Below are 15,927 nucleotides of genomic sequence, written 5' to 3' on the forward strand. Positions count from 1 at the left end.
TATATATATACACACACATACATGAGCAAGCTAAAAAGACATACATTTAAGCTATTGGCCAAACAGTATTGCAAATAATATATTTTCTACATGATTATTTTGAGATTGAGCAGCCAGAAACAAACAAGCAGGCTCCTATTATACCCAAGACTTGTGGGTAAATAGGGCTTTCCTTTTCAGTCCAACTCTGTGAAAGCCAATGGTCTATAGTAACCAAAATAATTATACTTTAAAAGTCACTTTTTCTATACTTTAAAAGTAACAGGATTAGCAGGGCTAGCTCACCCGTGGTATGAGCTAGCTCACCTGTGGTCTCAGCTAACTCACCCGTGGTATAGGCTAGCTCACCTGTGGTATAAGTCTGTCCAAGTGCTCAGCTCGGTTCCCATGAGAAGGGTGTGTTGACAGCCACTCTGGCAACTTTGGGTAGCCATGAAGACGCTCCGAAAACTCCATCTGCTGCCAAAATACTGAGCTGGCTCTTACGTCCACACATGCCTAAACACAGAATTAAAAAGGCACACAATGAGCTTAGTTCCCACAACTTTAAAAGCAAATAACTCAGCCAGGTATCCAAAGGGCTGAGAAAGATGAGGTAGGAGAGGAAAGGGAAAAAGAGAGAGAGAAAAGGAAAATACGTTTTAATTTACTTTTGTGTCACTAATGTTTTGGAAATATTCTTGATGTGGCAGTGTCATATATCAATCTGTTGATTTCATTGGTTAAGCAATAAATAAACTCCTTGGCCCTGATAGGTTAAAACATAGGTGTAAACAGAATAGGATGCTGGGAGGAAGAGGAAGTGAGCTCAGACCTGACAGCTCTGCTCTCTGGAGCAGAGACGCCAGGCTCTACTCTCCCAGGCAGCTCCGACCCAGGATGGACGTAGGCTAGAATCTTCCCAGTAAGCGCACCTTGGGGTGCTTACACACATTATTAGAAATGGGCTAGTCCAGGTGCGAGAATTAGCCTAGAAGAGGCTAGATAGAAATGGGCCAAGCAGTGCTTAAATGAATACAGTTTGTGTGTTGTTATTTTGGGGCATAAGCTAGCAGGCGGCCGGGGTGCTGGGGATGCAGCCCCGCTGCTCCTATTTCTACATATTCTACTTTTTATTATCATTTTAATGAAAGAATCTGTTCACCACTTAAAAGAAGGAATCCTCAAGCTGGGAACCACACTCAACAGTAGAGTGGCAATACCTAGCAGACAGTAGGCTCTGGGTTTGCTCCCAGGGTTGCAAACAGAATGAAGAGAAGAGCAGAGCTCCCACAGCACAGCACTGCAGCAACACAAGCCTGACTCCTAGCCTGCAAACATTTTCAGAACGGCTGACACTGGAAACACGTAGTAAGGGGGAAATCTTCCATATCAATTAACTTTTCTACTAAAAATAATCTGCACTTAAGAAACTTTACACCTAATGATACACTTAGAAAAAAATTAAACAAACATGCAGAAAATAGTTAATCTTAAGGTATATCAATCTGTCCAGCTTTCTCAACTACATGAAAAAATACATTTAGGCCATCCTAAACACACTATTTTTTAAAGGATGCATATGGATCTAGTATACATATACAAACTCATATCCACACCCTTGAATACACAGAACACCATGAAATGCTACTTAAGAACTGTTAATGGTGGTAGCTCTAGGAGCATAATTCAAGTATTTGAGTGGGAAGGAAGTAAGAGTTTAATTCTGAACTATATTTAACTATTTGTAATAAAAATTCTTTTTAAGCTCTCCATACAAGGTCTTGGAGGTTTTTTAGAAGTCTGTTCAATTTTCTTCACATCTTAATTTACTCTTTCTTTAAGAACTAGAAAAATTGTGTTTGTATTTCCTATTTTACTACTGAATACATTAAGAACTAAATTCTATCAGATTGGTCAGAATGTGGAACCAAAAAGCCTTAAATTGTGTGACTGTGATACCTAAAACATATGACAAATGCCACAGGTTGTGTTGCTGGTTTTATGTGAACTCGACGAGGCTAGGGTCACTTGGGAAAAGGACTCAATTAAGAAAATGTCCCAGCCAGACTGTCTTATGGGCCAGCCTACGAGGCATTGTCTTGGTTGATGATTAACGTGGAAGGGTCCAGTCCCTTATGGGTGGGAGCACCCCTGGGCTGGTGTTCCTGGGTGCTATAAGAAAGCAGGCTGAGCAAACCATGATGAGCAAGCCAGTAAACAGCACCCTCCATGACCTTGGCATCGTTTCTGCATCCAGGTTCCTGCCCTGCTTGACTTCCTGCCCCGACTTTCTTCCATGATGACTGTGATCTAGAACCGTAAGCTGCAATAAACACTTTTCTTCTCAGGTTGCTCTTGGTCATGGCGTTTATCACAGCAATAGAAACCTAACCAAGACACACACTCAATAGCCAGTCAACATCTATGCTGCCTCCCTGCCCACAAAACACTAATAAGATGTTTTCCAAGGTTGGGAAATAAAGAGGAAGAAATTATCTGAAAATCATTTTCAATATTCAAATCATTGCAATTCTTTTTTCTCCTCCTCCTCTTTCTCCTCCTCCTCTTCTTCTTTTTCTTATTCTTCCTCTTCCTCCTCCTTCCTGCTTCTTCTTCTTCCTCTTCTTCTCCTTCTTCCTCTTCCTCTTTTTCTTCTTCTTCTTTTGGTTTTTCAAGACACAATTTCTCTGTAGTTTTAGAGCCTGTCATGGAACCATGGAACTAGCTCTTGTAGACCAGACTGGCTTTGAACTCACAGAGATCCACCTGCCCTTGCCTCCTGAGTGCTGGGATTAAAGACATGTACCTCCACTGCCCAGCCAGTGTAATTCTTTAAGCACATTAAGGTCTCTAGGTTTAAAAGAACCCAAAAAAAAAAAAAAAAAAAAAAAAAAAACCAGCAGGACAATGTGTCAGAGAGCAAATTCGAGGCACAGAACCTGCATAAAAACCCAGATGCAGTGACATCATCTGTAATCCAGTCACCTGGAAAGGTGTGGGCCCGCTGGCCTGGAACAGGCAGCACCACAGCAGAAACCAGAGAAACCCTGCTCGGCAAGGAAGACAGAGACACAGCTCCTGAAAACTGTCCTCTGATGGCCACAATGTTAGTACTGCTGTCACGTGTGCCTGTGTGCAAGCACACCTGTGCATGCATACATACACACAAATATATCCTACTAACAGGTATGAACATTCATGGTTATGTATGTCTGAACAAAACAAAAGCATGATTTTAGGAATTTTTTTACCTTACAAATATTAACCAAAAGAGAAGTAAAATATTACCTGTTCAATCTAAGTAACAAAGTTGAAAGCAATATTTAAAATATTTGATATGTAGAAAAAGATGAAAAGATTAGCCCGGTAGACAGCAAAAGCATTTCAAACTAAAACAGCTTCGCCCACTCTGTTTGTCACTAGCCGACCCTGGAGTGCATGGAAGAACACTGAAGCAGACGTCAGGAGGAAGACACAAATATTATTTTTTTATTAAAGAAGAAAAAAAGTCATTGGGTTTGGATGTATCTCAGCTGGTAGACCCTGAGTTTTATCCCCAGAACCTCTTACAAGACACAGTGACCATACCTGTAATCCTACATTTTGGGAAGCTGACAGGATGTCAAAAGTTCAAAGTCATCCTTCGTTACAGACAGAATTTGAGGCTAGCCTGAGCTACATGAGACCCTATATTAAAAATAAAACAGAACCAAGAATATCAGAGCACTTTGAAAAGAAACTGACAGGTTACAATAATGGAACCCAAAGAAATGAAGACCTACAAAATGTCTGACAATTGAATTCAGAATAACACTCACAAAGAAAATAGTTCAAAGAACTATAAAAAAATAATAAAATTCAGTTAACAATTCAGACAAATACTGGGAAATCTAACAGTGATAATCTTTAAAAAAGAAATATTGGAAATTAAAAATGCTATGACTAAAATTAAAAACTTAATAAAAATCTTCAATGAAACTCTATTGGACATAAAAAGAGTAAGCTGAAAGATAGAACATTTGAAATTATGCAAAGGAAGAAGAATGACAAAGAATATCTGTGTAAATTATGGGTCATCAAGAGAGCAAACACTCACATCTCAGGAGCTATAGAAAGAGGAAGGAGGACCAAAAAGAACTTGGAAATGACGCTGGAAATATCCAGATGCCATCACCCAGAGACAGGAAGTACAGACGTCATCCGTCAAATTCAACCCAAAAGGGAGCATACTATGACACATTACGCTCAAACTCAAAGGAAGAAACAGTCCAAAAGTAACAAAAGATAAGAGACACCTCTCTTTAAAAGGCTGTTCCAACACCGCCTATGAGGACACTTCTCAGCAGAAACCTTGCAGCTAGCTGAGAAGGGGGATGCTGAAATATTCGAGTGATAAAGAGATAATCGCCAACCGAAAGGCTTTTCCCTGCAAAGCTGTCCTTGATAGATGAGAGAGAACTGAACTTTCTGAGACAAAAAACTAGAAGAATGGGGTGTGGTGGCTTGCACCTAAAACCCCACCTAGGAGGTGGAGAGAGGAGAAAGCACAGTGAGTCCACACTGCCTCAAAGGCAACGTTCACAGCCACCAGCCCCACCCTCCATGAATCGCCAAGGAAGCTACTTAGAACGAAATACAAATACAAATAGCTGTTGATGATCAGCTTGAAACAAGCTGTTACATGCATCTACTTAAACCTCACAGTAACTATAAAGCAAAACTGTTAGTTGATATACAGAGCAGAACTAGAGAGGTCTCCAAGTACACTGTTGCATGGAACCATCCAACCTCAAGCAAGACATGAATTTTTAGAAGTGACTATAAGACAACCAGAAAATAACAAAACAACAATAATCTGCCCTTTTTTAAAACTCTTATTTATTTACTTGATCTTATGCGTGTAAGTGTTGTCTGCATGCATTTATGTGTATCACATGTATGGAACAAAGGACACCAGAAAAGGGTGTAGGCTCCCCTGGAACTGGAATTCCAGGTGGCTTTGAGCCACCATTTGGGTATTAAGAATTGAACCAAGGTCGTCTATAAGAGCAACAAGTGTTCTGACCCACTGAGCCATCGCTCTAGCCCAGTAATTAGTTCCACCCTACCGCGTATTACCCTAGATACAACAGATTCAAATCTCCAATTCATGAAAAAAAGTCACTAAGTGAAAACCCACTTGACTGTATGTTTCTTACAAGAGATGTGCCTCACTTTACAGACTCAAAAACTAAAACTAAGCAGGGTAGCTCAACTTGCAACAGACATAATATAAAAAGAGACAAAGAAGGACATTATACAATAATAAATAGGTCAATTCATCACGCAGAATTAAATAGTTGTAAAAATATATGCATTCCATGTGGGTGGGGGTGGGGAAAGGGTGGGATGAGAGGAGGGGAGGCAGTGGGATTGGGGATAGCTGTGTAAAATGAGAAAAGATTGTATTAAAAATTCTTAATAAAATAATATATGCATTCAACATCAAAGCTCCTCTAAATATATAAATATTAAAGGATCTAAAGACAGAAACAAACCACAATATAATAGCAATGGCATCTCTAATACTCAACATTTTCTTTTTTTTTTATTTATTAAAGATTTCTGTCTCTTCCCCACTGCCGCCTCCCCTTTCCCTCCCCCTCTCCCAATCAAGTCCCCCTCCCTCGTCAGCCCCAAGAGCAATCAGAATTCTCTGCCCTGTGGGAAGTCCAAGGACCACCCACCTCCATCCAGGTCTAATAAGGTGCGCATCCAAACAGCCTAGGCTCCCACAAAGCCAGTATGTGCAGTAGGATCAAAAACCCATTGCCATTGTTCTTGAGGTCTCAGTCGTCCTCATTGTCCGCTATGTTCAGAGAGACTGGTTTTAACCCAGGCTTTTTCAGACCCAGGCCAGCTGGCCTTGGTGAGTTCCCGATAGAACATCCCCATTGTCTCAGTGTGTGGGTGCACCCCTCGCAGTCCTGAGTTCCTTGCTCATGCTCTCTCTCCTTCTGCTCCTGATTTGGACCTTGAGATTTCAGTCTGGTGCTCCTATGTGGGTCTCTGTCTCTGTCTCTGTCTCTGTCTCCTTTCATCACCTGATGAAGGTTAATATTCAGGAGGATGCCTATATGTTTTTCTTTGGGTTCTCCTTCTTATTTAGCTTCTATAAGAACCCGAATTATAGGCTCAATGTCCTTTATTTATGGCTAGAAACCAAATATGAGTGAGAACATCCCATGTTCCACTTTTTGGGTCTGGCTTACCTAACTCAGGATAGTGTTTTCTATTTCCATCCATTTGCCTGCAAACTTCAAGAAGTCCTTGTTTTTTACTGCTGAGTAGTACTCTAATATGTATATATTCCATACTTTCTTCATCCATTCTTCAATTGAAGGGCATCTAGGTTGTTTCCAGGTTCTGGCTATTACCAACAATGCTGCTATGAACATAGTAGAGCATATACTCTTGTTGTATGATAAGGCCTCTCTTGGGTATAATCCCAAGAGTGGTATTGCTGGGTCGAGGGGTAGGTTGATCCCGAATTTCCTGAGAAACCTCCACACTGCTTTCCAGAGTGGTTGCACAAGTTTGCATTCCCACCAGCAATGGATGAGTGTACCCCTTTCTCCACAACCTCTCCAGCAAAGGCTATTCAACATTTTCAATAATAAATAGTTAATTCCAACGGAAAATTAGTAAGAAAACACTGGATTTGACTATCACTCTAGACCAGATATAGCCAATTGGTACATGGGGCACTTCATCTGACAGCGATAGAATACACATGCACATGCACACAGACACACACACACACACACAGATAGACACACACACTTTCTCCAAGGCACAAAGCAAAGCTCAGCAATCATGGACAGAGACTGAATCTGTGTACAAGTGCTTCTGCACAGCAAACAAAACAGGTAACAATATCTGCATACAATATACCTGACGAGAGATTAATGTACAAAACAGACAAGGAAAACTTACAACTCCATAGCAAAGTACACTCAATTAAAAATGGGCAAAAGATGTAAGAACCTCAAGAACTGCATACAAGTTAACATGGGTGTACGAAAAACTTATCAATATCACAACACCTTCAAGAACTGCACCCCAGAAACACGTGAGATATCATCTCACACCTGTTAGGAGGCTGATACAAAAAATAACAATAATATGGAAAGATTCAACTCTTATACTTTGCTCATGGAAATGTAAAATGATGAATTGTAGTAAGGAGGATTGGGCTGCATCCCGCCGCCCAGCTAGCTTAACCCCTGAAATAATCACACAGAAACTGTATTAATTAGACACTGCCTGGCCCATTAGTTCTAACCTCTTATTGGCTAGGTCTTACATATTTGTTTAACCCATCTCCATTAATGTGTATCGCCACTTGACTGTGGCTTACCAGCATGAGTCTAACCAGTGTTCTTCTTAGGCAGGAGAAACATGGCATCTGCCACACTTCCCTTCTTCCCAGCATTCTGTTCTGTCTACTCCGCCCATCTAAGGGCTGCCTATACATTACTACTGACAGTGTGCTTTCCAGCAATAGATGGAAACAGCCTGAATGCTCACTCAGAGAAGACTGAGTGAAGATGTGGGGCTGCACACACACACACACACACACACACACACACACACACACACACATGTATGCACGCATACATACACACACAATAGCCTTACCCAAGAAGGCAATCCTACCATGTACAACAGCGTGGATGAACACTGGGGATGGTAGGTTAGGAAAGATGAGGTGGGCACAGGGCAAATACTGCCTGACTTGGCTTACATGAGGCATCTACAGTAGGTAAAGTCAGACACAGGGTAGGGCAGTTATGAGGATGCATTAGGTTCTAGATACAGCTCTATGACATTGCTCCCAGAGGTCATTCTGCAGTATGCGTTTAAATTTGTAAGTGAGTAGATCTTATGCTAGATATTTTTACCACAAAAGTGGGGTGGGCTGCAAGAAGGCTCAGTGGGTGACGCCACTTGCCGCTAGCCTGCTGAAATCAATTCAATCCCCAGAAATGACGTGGTGGGAGAAGAGAACTGAAGCCTACAAGTTGTTCTCTGGCCTCCACACACCATGGAACATGCACGCACAAACAGATACATACATAAATAAACAAACAAATTAATAAATCAACACCTAATGAGCTAAAGATGGCTCAGTGGTTAAGAGCACTTGTTGCTCTTCCAGAGGATCCAGATTAGAGTCCCAGCACCCTAAAAGTAGCTCACAACTGTCTGCAATTCCAGTTCCAGGGGATCCAAAGCTCTCTTCTGGACTATTTGGACATAGCACAGACAGGGTACATAGACACATACAGGCAAAAGTCAAATACATGAAATATAATTTTAAAAAATCTCCTTTAAAAAAAGACAGGATCTCTCTATGTATCACCTGGCTTTCCTGGACCCTGATCCTAAAGCAGAGTGGCCTAGGACTTACAGAGATCTGCCTGCCTCTTCCTCCAAGTCCACCATCATGTTTGGCATAAAATCTTGTTTTTAAAACACTATCTAATAAAAGAGCGTGTGGTTACCAAGATTGTGGGTGCACATGAAGAAAAGATAAAGCTCTTTCTAAACCACCTTTCCTTCTTCAAAGAGCCAGTGGTGATCAAAGCCCCAGGGAACATAAGGGACAGATGTTGGTGGAAAATGCGTCCTAGAATGCTGCAGGACTGGGTAATGTTGAGACTGTAGGGCTTATAACCAGTGAGAAAGGGGTTGAGACCCCATCTTCTTACTTCATTGTGAACTGTAAGCACTGTGTTACCTCCTTTACTGCTCATAACGACCTGACACGGTGAGTGATGCTATTTCACATCCGTTTACAGAGCAGATGGGAGAGCAAGGGACTGAGTCACAATCTGAACTCCAGCAGTCAAGAGCCAGTCAGCACCCCAAACCAACAATTCAGTCTCCAAGGCCACCAGATTCACCTCTGAAACTTAATGCTGCAGATCATCGGGATGAAAAGCAGCCCATTCAGAACCCAGAACACATTGTTTCTGTCCTCCTTTCCCTGGGGAGGAGCAGGAGCTTGTAGTGATTACATGACACTATGGCAGTCCTAAGAGATGGTGCTGTGAATCATAAACAAAGAAGGATCTAGTCAAGTCCAGATTAAAGCAATAACATGTGTGAAGATGCAGTAAGAGACATGGACAAGGAATTTATTCTATTTTATAATAAATTCAGCAGGATATGATATCCATAAGGCACACAGTACCGCCCTTAAAACCTGAACATTTCCCAAAGCAAACACAACACCAAAGAAAGACCAAGCCCTATCCCACCTATGAGTAAAATGTTCCCCGCAAGTACATACTGAAAAGGGCTCTGGACTTTGTGATTCCCTCCGACTCCTGCCAGCCATCATCCCAAGAAGGGAAAGCCTGATGTTAGAAGTTCAGAGTCTGTTTTGAATGCCAGTAGCACTGTTTATCTAAACCAGATGTCCTGGCATCCCCTCTGTATTGCACAGACATGTGTCAGGCATGAGACAGTATTAGAAAGGACTGCTACCAAGGGGACAAGAACTAGAATACAGTTTGAGTATTATCATATTTGAAGAGAACAAAACACATAACAACGGCCATGTTTCAGAGGCGATGCTCTTCCCAGCAGCCTAGAAGAAAGAAGCCCCACCCTCAGGGAGAGATGTGCCACAGTGTCTGACCTCTCCACTTTCCAGTGTCATTTGTAAAACCAGGCAAATGGCAGGACCTGCCCCTCACAGGCTGAATGAAGAACAACTCACACACCTGCTCAGGACAGGACCCAGCACACAGAAACTATGACTGAGGCCCGCTGTCAACACCATCACCTGTGCTGTTCAGCATCTACGGGAGCCAGTTCCCTCGTCTGCATGCATGGGCTCAAGTGTCCCGTGCTCAGGGCATCTCCTGGCACACTCCCTCACGTTCTGTAAGTCACTGGTTCCCAACACACTGTTTTTCCAATCAATAATTTCAAACTGTTCTTTCCCAACTGAGTGTGGATAAGATACTTATAGCTAAATCATTCTCAGAATTTGTCAATGAAAAAAATTCATTTATCAAAAACACTTGTGTATGCCAAAATGGGAGAAATGGGCTCTTGTTATTTTGTGGTTCAATAACTTTAAAGTCCTTGCCCAGGTGTTCTGCATTTTTTGATTACCATTGTGTTAGTTCATCAATCAGCAAAGCTGGCAAAGTTTTCAATGAATTTTACACACATTTCTTTCTTGTCTCGTGTAGTTCAGTACCCAACACAATGCAGATCATAACAACTACAAATCAAATTAATATTCTCTGTGGGGAATGGGTTCAAAATAAGATTTGGGCATAATGTATGTGTTGTGGAAGTTACTTTATAGCACATCTATGAAATAGAACTTTTTCATTTGATGCTTATTCATTCTTAAATAGCTAACCTAAGAGCCCACACAGTCATCCAAGCACAACACAAAGACAGTTCACTGTGGGAAGACTCAGTACTAACCTGGACAAGGGCCGGGAGTCTTGTTACTAACCAAATATGCTACTAGGGAAATCACGTCAGCACTTTGGACTCTAGTCTCCCTACCTGTAAAAGGAGAAGTTGAGTTAAATTAGCTCCAGTTTTCCTCCCAGGTCCAAAAGCGTATGTTTTTATATTTACATGAAGTTTTAAGTTTGGGTTCTTATCTTCTGATAGAGGATTCTGCTGTTACCCACTTCTCTCGCTAGATGGTGCTATGAACATAGCTATTCCGGATCATCCAAAGAAAGCAACAGAGCTTCCAGAAGGGTCCTTAGCAGCTCTGAGGCTGGACAATCCCTCCCAGCGAGGGCTCTCAAACCACACCAGTGTATTTATTATCCTTAGTCCCCACCCACTAAACGAAATAACACATCCACACGTCCCCTGGCTCTGTAATAATCAAAAGCAATCATACATAATGCCCTCCAAGGAGCCTGCCCCCAGTTTAGAAGCATTAAAAGAAAATTAGCTTTCTTTTTTTAGATTTCAGTACAGATACTCAAAAATGAATATAGATGGTTTGGTTTCTTGTGAAATTAAAAAATAAGTCATTTCTAAATGACTGCAAAGTGTCAAAATTTCCTTACAAAGACAAATGAATAAATACATCAACAAAATCAAACAGTCTTTTGTCCAGCTGATTTGAACCATTTATTCCATCTCAGTTTACAGCAGACTACAAGTCAACCACTAATTCTAAATTGACCATTCTAATAATTTTTAATAATAACTCAAAGCTCTCCAAAATGAAACTTTAAACTATAAAAACATAACCATGTAAAATTAACTTCTCCACAGTCAATAGTATAGAAGAAGCAGAAAGAATCTTTAGGAAAGATAGATTCTTGCTTGAAAGTCTCTCAAATATAATTTCATTTAAGTGAATTTCCTATGTTGGGTTTGGGCCTTGATCCTGAATGCTCACAAATCCAATGGGACAACACAGAAGCAACAAATTCACCTCCAGAAAGAGTTCCCCTTGACCACACTCTCAAGTCCCAGACAGAAAGATAATGGCAACTTACAGCAGCCAGGCCAACCATGCAATGTGGGAGTGTCTGTCCCTGGGCCAACACCTTTGCTCTCTTTTAATGTGTGACAAAGGAAGCTAAGCTATAATCATAATTATAAAGAAATCTAAGCATAATTTGGCAATGTGATGGGAATTACAGGGCAGGGCTAGGGAGTTTGCTCAACTGCTCACACACATACATAAAAGCACCTGATCTAGCCAGGCAGTGGGGGTGCAGCACTCGGGAGGCAGAGGCAGGAGAATCTCTGTGAATTCGAGGTCAGTCTGGTCTACAAGAGTGAGTTCCAGGACAGGCTCCAAAGCTACAGAGAAATCCTGTCTCAAAAAACAAAAACAAACAAACAAACAAAAAAGCACCTGGTCTATAAATGTCCAAAATAGGGTATAGGGTACAAAGTGTCAGGCACAGGGCAGGGGTACAGAGTACAAGGTACAGAATACAGTGCATAGGACACAAGGCACAGGGTACAGGGCACAGGGCACAGGGTATAGACCACAAATAGAAACCAAGCAGACACCCAGACTAGGACTTTTAGTAGGAGCATCACTAGCCTCTTTTCAGAGAGAAAACAGAGTTAAGTAACAGGGTCAAATGCAAGAAATCAGAGTTCCACGATCTCTGTGACACCCAAAGTCCCCACCACTGAGCTCAGGGTTTAAAGTCCTTAAGACCACGAAGTCACTGCCCACCTTCTCCTCCCCATCTTGATGTGGATCCTCCTAAACTGTCTGTATTTTAGCCACAGGGAGATTTCAATCCCCAGAATGGGCATTGTTTTCCTTACCTTTGAGCACACTGTTTTCATAGCAAATCCCCCAAGACTCCCCCAGCACCACACCAGGATAACTGTCTCCGAGAGCTCTGCTCTAGATGCTTCTTTCTCAGTCCCTATCCTGGGCTGTCATTTAAACCTGGATACAAGTTCTACCATTCTGTGGCCTCTTCCATGGGATGAACCTGCCTTATGTCTCTACCATGATGCTCTAAGCTTGTTAAAATTATTAATTGATCATATCTGTCTCCTACAAACATTCTTACTTCCTATCACCTGGCAGATAGCAGGCATGCAGCAATACATGTTCAGTTAATCAATGAAAATCATGTTATAGAGGAGGGCTACCACCTGGCTCTGGATCAGACTAGTGTAATGTCAAAAGAAAAAAAGGATCCATCAGAATTAGAGGTCTGTGAGCCAGGTACTGAGTAGAAATCTAGAGACCAGCACTGGCTCCCCAGACCTGCTCTGTTATGTGTAGCTGGGCAGCGAGTGGAACGGAGGGGAGGATGAATGTAGTCAGTGAACGCTATAATGAAGTTTCTGCAGAACTTCATTCCAGTGAAGGATGCTAGCAGTAGAAACAGGAACACACTGAGACATACTTTATAGATGGAATTGCCAGGACTTGGTGAAAGATCAGATTTAAATCTTAAATGAGGAAGGATGACAACAGGCTGCAGGCATTTAGAACAATACTGAACACAAGGTAGAACATCTGACAGGGAAAGGAGAAAACTGGGAGAGAGTGGGCAAAACTCCAGGATTCAGTACTGAATACACAGACTTAAGATCCTTGTGGGCCAGAGGAAGCAGGCAATGGGGCGTGCACAGGCAGAAAACTGGTGCCCGGGGAACTTGAAGTGTATTGACTGAATGAGAAATGTCCAAGTCCATCACCCAGGTGGAGAAAGCTGCTGCAGAAAAGTAAACCTAACATGTTCAGGATCACACAGCTAACCGGAAAGACAGAGTCTCAAACATGGGTGATCTAGCTCAGCAGCCACACTACCGTTGGGACTCAGTGTCCTTGGCACCTGATTCCTCCACACCACCAGTACCTAAAAAGGGTTTAGACTTTGATTCTTGCCTCACTTGAAGAAGCAGGTTATTTGGTGTGGGCATTGAGGGTGTACAGCCTGGTCTCACTTCCTGTCCACTCTCTGCTTCCTGACTGGGGACAGAGTATGATCAGCTGCCTCATGTTCTTACCTCCATGCTGGGCTGTATCCACCATGATTGTATCTCCTTAAACCATAAGCTAAAAGCCAACAACAACAACATCTCCCATATATGGCTTCCTGCCAAGTAGCTGGCCTCACCAATAAGGAAGGTGATTCCTGTAGCTCATAACAAAATAATCTCCATGATGAGCAAGAAAAATCAATAAATAAATCTCTGTCCCATTCCAGTCTGAATCACTTTTACGGCTGTACCTTTGAAAAAGAAGCTAACAGAGCCTGTGTGGGCTTCAGCTCCTTCCCCTGCAAAAAGGAGACAATGATCATAGCTGTAAGCACTTGATGGAGCTGCTGTGCAGTGGGTCAGGCAGGCTCCACACCTCCAGCACCGCACAGTACTGGGAGAGCAAGCAGTAACTGGAACTAGAGGTGTTCTTATCTAAAAGGATGCTTTCACAGAATAAAGGCAGCATAAATACTATATTCAAAGCCTTCATACTGCTTCTCTTTCTGACAGGAAATAAATACTTGTACTTTAGAGATGGCATTTTTCATCCTGAGTGTTTCATAACAAAGACAAATTTAACATCTATGGCAACATTTCTTTGTGCTTGACATAAACAGACCAAATTACTGCACTGGAAGTCTCACGCTGCACAACACATTTAGTGTGCTTCAGAAGACGCAACCAAGCTCTCACCTGTCCAAATATACTTTTCCAAAATGGTTTGCCATGTTGTAATTGAAGAGGCTTCATCATCTCTTCACTGACTTATCTGCTCTCAGAGGAGAGGACTTACCAAGTCCCCCAACACAGAGTTGGACTGTGGCAGCTGCTGTCCTGATCTGCCTGGACAGCCCGGCATTGAGCTCTCAAACACTGCCTCAGAGCTTCTTCATCTATAGCTACTCAGAAACTCCATGTGTGATCCTAAAATAGACATTTTAAACATCTAACCAATAAGCACAATGAAGGCACTCAGCAATAGAGAATATTAAGGAGCCAATAAAAACTGAGAGAGTATGTTCAGCTTTTCCAGGAGTCTAGAAAAGGAAATTTCAAAAACCAATGAGAAGCTGTGTGTGGTGCATGCCTTTGATCCCAGCACTCTGGAGACAGTGGCAGGTGGGTCTCTAGGCCATCCTGGTCTATATAGTGAGTCAGAAAACAGCAAGGGATACAAGAAGAGGAAACCCTAGTTAAAAAAAAAAATTAAAAGATACTATTTTTTCCCTCCAAACTGACAAAACTTAACATGGTTGAACACATCATTGTGAATATTAAGAATAAAAGGTATTCTCACAGGTTACTGAAATCTTGCATTAGCATTTTTGAATACAGAATATATATCATAATGACCTAAGCTACACTTACTTATCCTAAAGAAACAATAAAAGCTTACGGAATGGTGCTGGAGTACAGCTCAGTTGTAAAGAACTGCCTGGGGGTGTAAAGCTCTGAGTTTCAGCCCTAGCATAAGAGAGAGGGGGGAAAGGAGAATGAGTGTGAGGAGGAGGAGGGGATGGGGGAGACGGAAAGACGGGATGGAATATGAATTCAGAGAGAAGGAAGGGGAGAAAGGGGAGAAAGAAAAAAAGGAAAGAAAGAAAAGATGAAGGGAGGGGGAAAGAAGGAAGGGAGGAAAAACTCATGGAGTTTAAGGATATATGAATAGAATATCTTTTCCAAAATTATTTACAATATTACCAATTCCTAAAAACTATCCAGATGCTAATTAATGGCAAATAACTCAACTTATTATTACGGAACATTCAGTGCCATTTAAAATCAGGCGCTTTCTCTTCTGGTAGCGTAGAGATATTCCTAACAAACCAGTGTCCCTGACAAAAACAACCAGAGAATACAAAGAAGACTGGGCCAGTGGATGGAAGAGTCACCAGACCAGCCAAGACAGACACCAAAATCCTGAAAGGAAGAAACTCACCAAAGCTAGTCTAACTCTCAGGGAACCCTCTGAAGAAGAGGGGCGCAGCAGGCTAAAAACATGGCAGAATCTGGCAGGAATCCAAAAGTGAGAGGGAACAAAGGAAGCGTTTGGCTGTTATAGGGGTAGAAAACCCAAACTTTAGACTCATCAAGGCAGCCAGATCTGTAAAGTCTAGCATTAGTCAAGAATATCCCACCTTTTGCACATGAGGACAAGAGAGACAGTAAAAACAGAGCAAAGGTGTTTGTTGGGGAGGGGGACCGATGAGCATTAAATCTAGAGACCTAGAGACTGGTCCAATGATGGGGCCTAATTCTGTCCTTTGTGGTTGCTGGTTAGAAACCTGGCAATAATGGACATCGAGCATCCTCCGTACACCTGCTATTGAGGCTCATGGGAAAGCAGCAGTGGGATAACTAGGAGACACCGCACACTGTTTGTCTGTAACTCATAAAGGTGAAGACTGGAGTTAAAAACACACAACAGAGACA

The 15,927-nt window shown here is 42.0% G+C and overlaps 1 protein-coding gene across 2 annotated transcripts in view; it reads right to left on the minus strand.

Annotated features, from left to right (window-relative positions):
- Nucleotides 1-15,927, minus strand: part of Oma1 (OMA1 zinc metallopeptidase) — a 67,144-nt gene that overhangs the window by 23,183 nt on the left and 28,034 nt on the right. For both annotated transcript variants that reach the window (XM_050136232.1, XM_050136233.1), the window contains exon 8: nt 349-498. In XM_050136232.1, coding sequence (XP_049992189.1) covers nt 349-498 — 150 coding nt within the window. The remainder of the gene's footprint in view (nt 1-348; nt 499-15,927) is intronic.

The sequence above is a fragment of the Alexandromys fortis genome, unplaced genomic scaffold (genome assembly GCF_014885135.2).
Source record: "Alexandromys fortis isolate MF-2015 unplaced genomic scaffold, M_Fortis_MF-2015_v1.1 scaffold_13, whole genome shotgun sequence".
Lineage (NCBI taxonomy): Eukaryota > Metazoa > Chordata > Mammalia > Rodentia > Cricetidae > Alexandromys > Alexandromys fortis.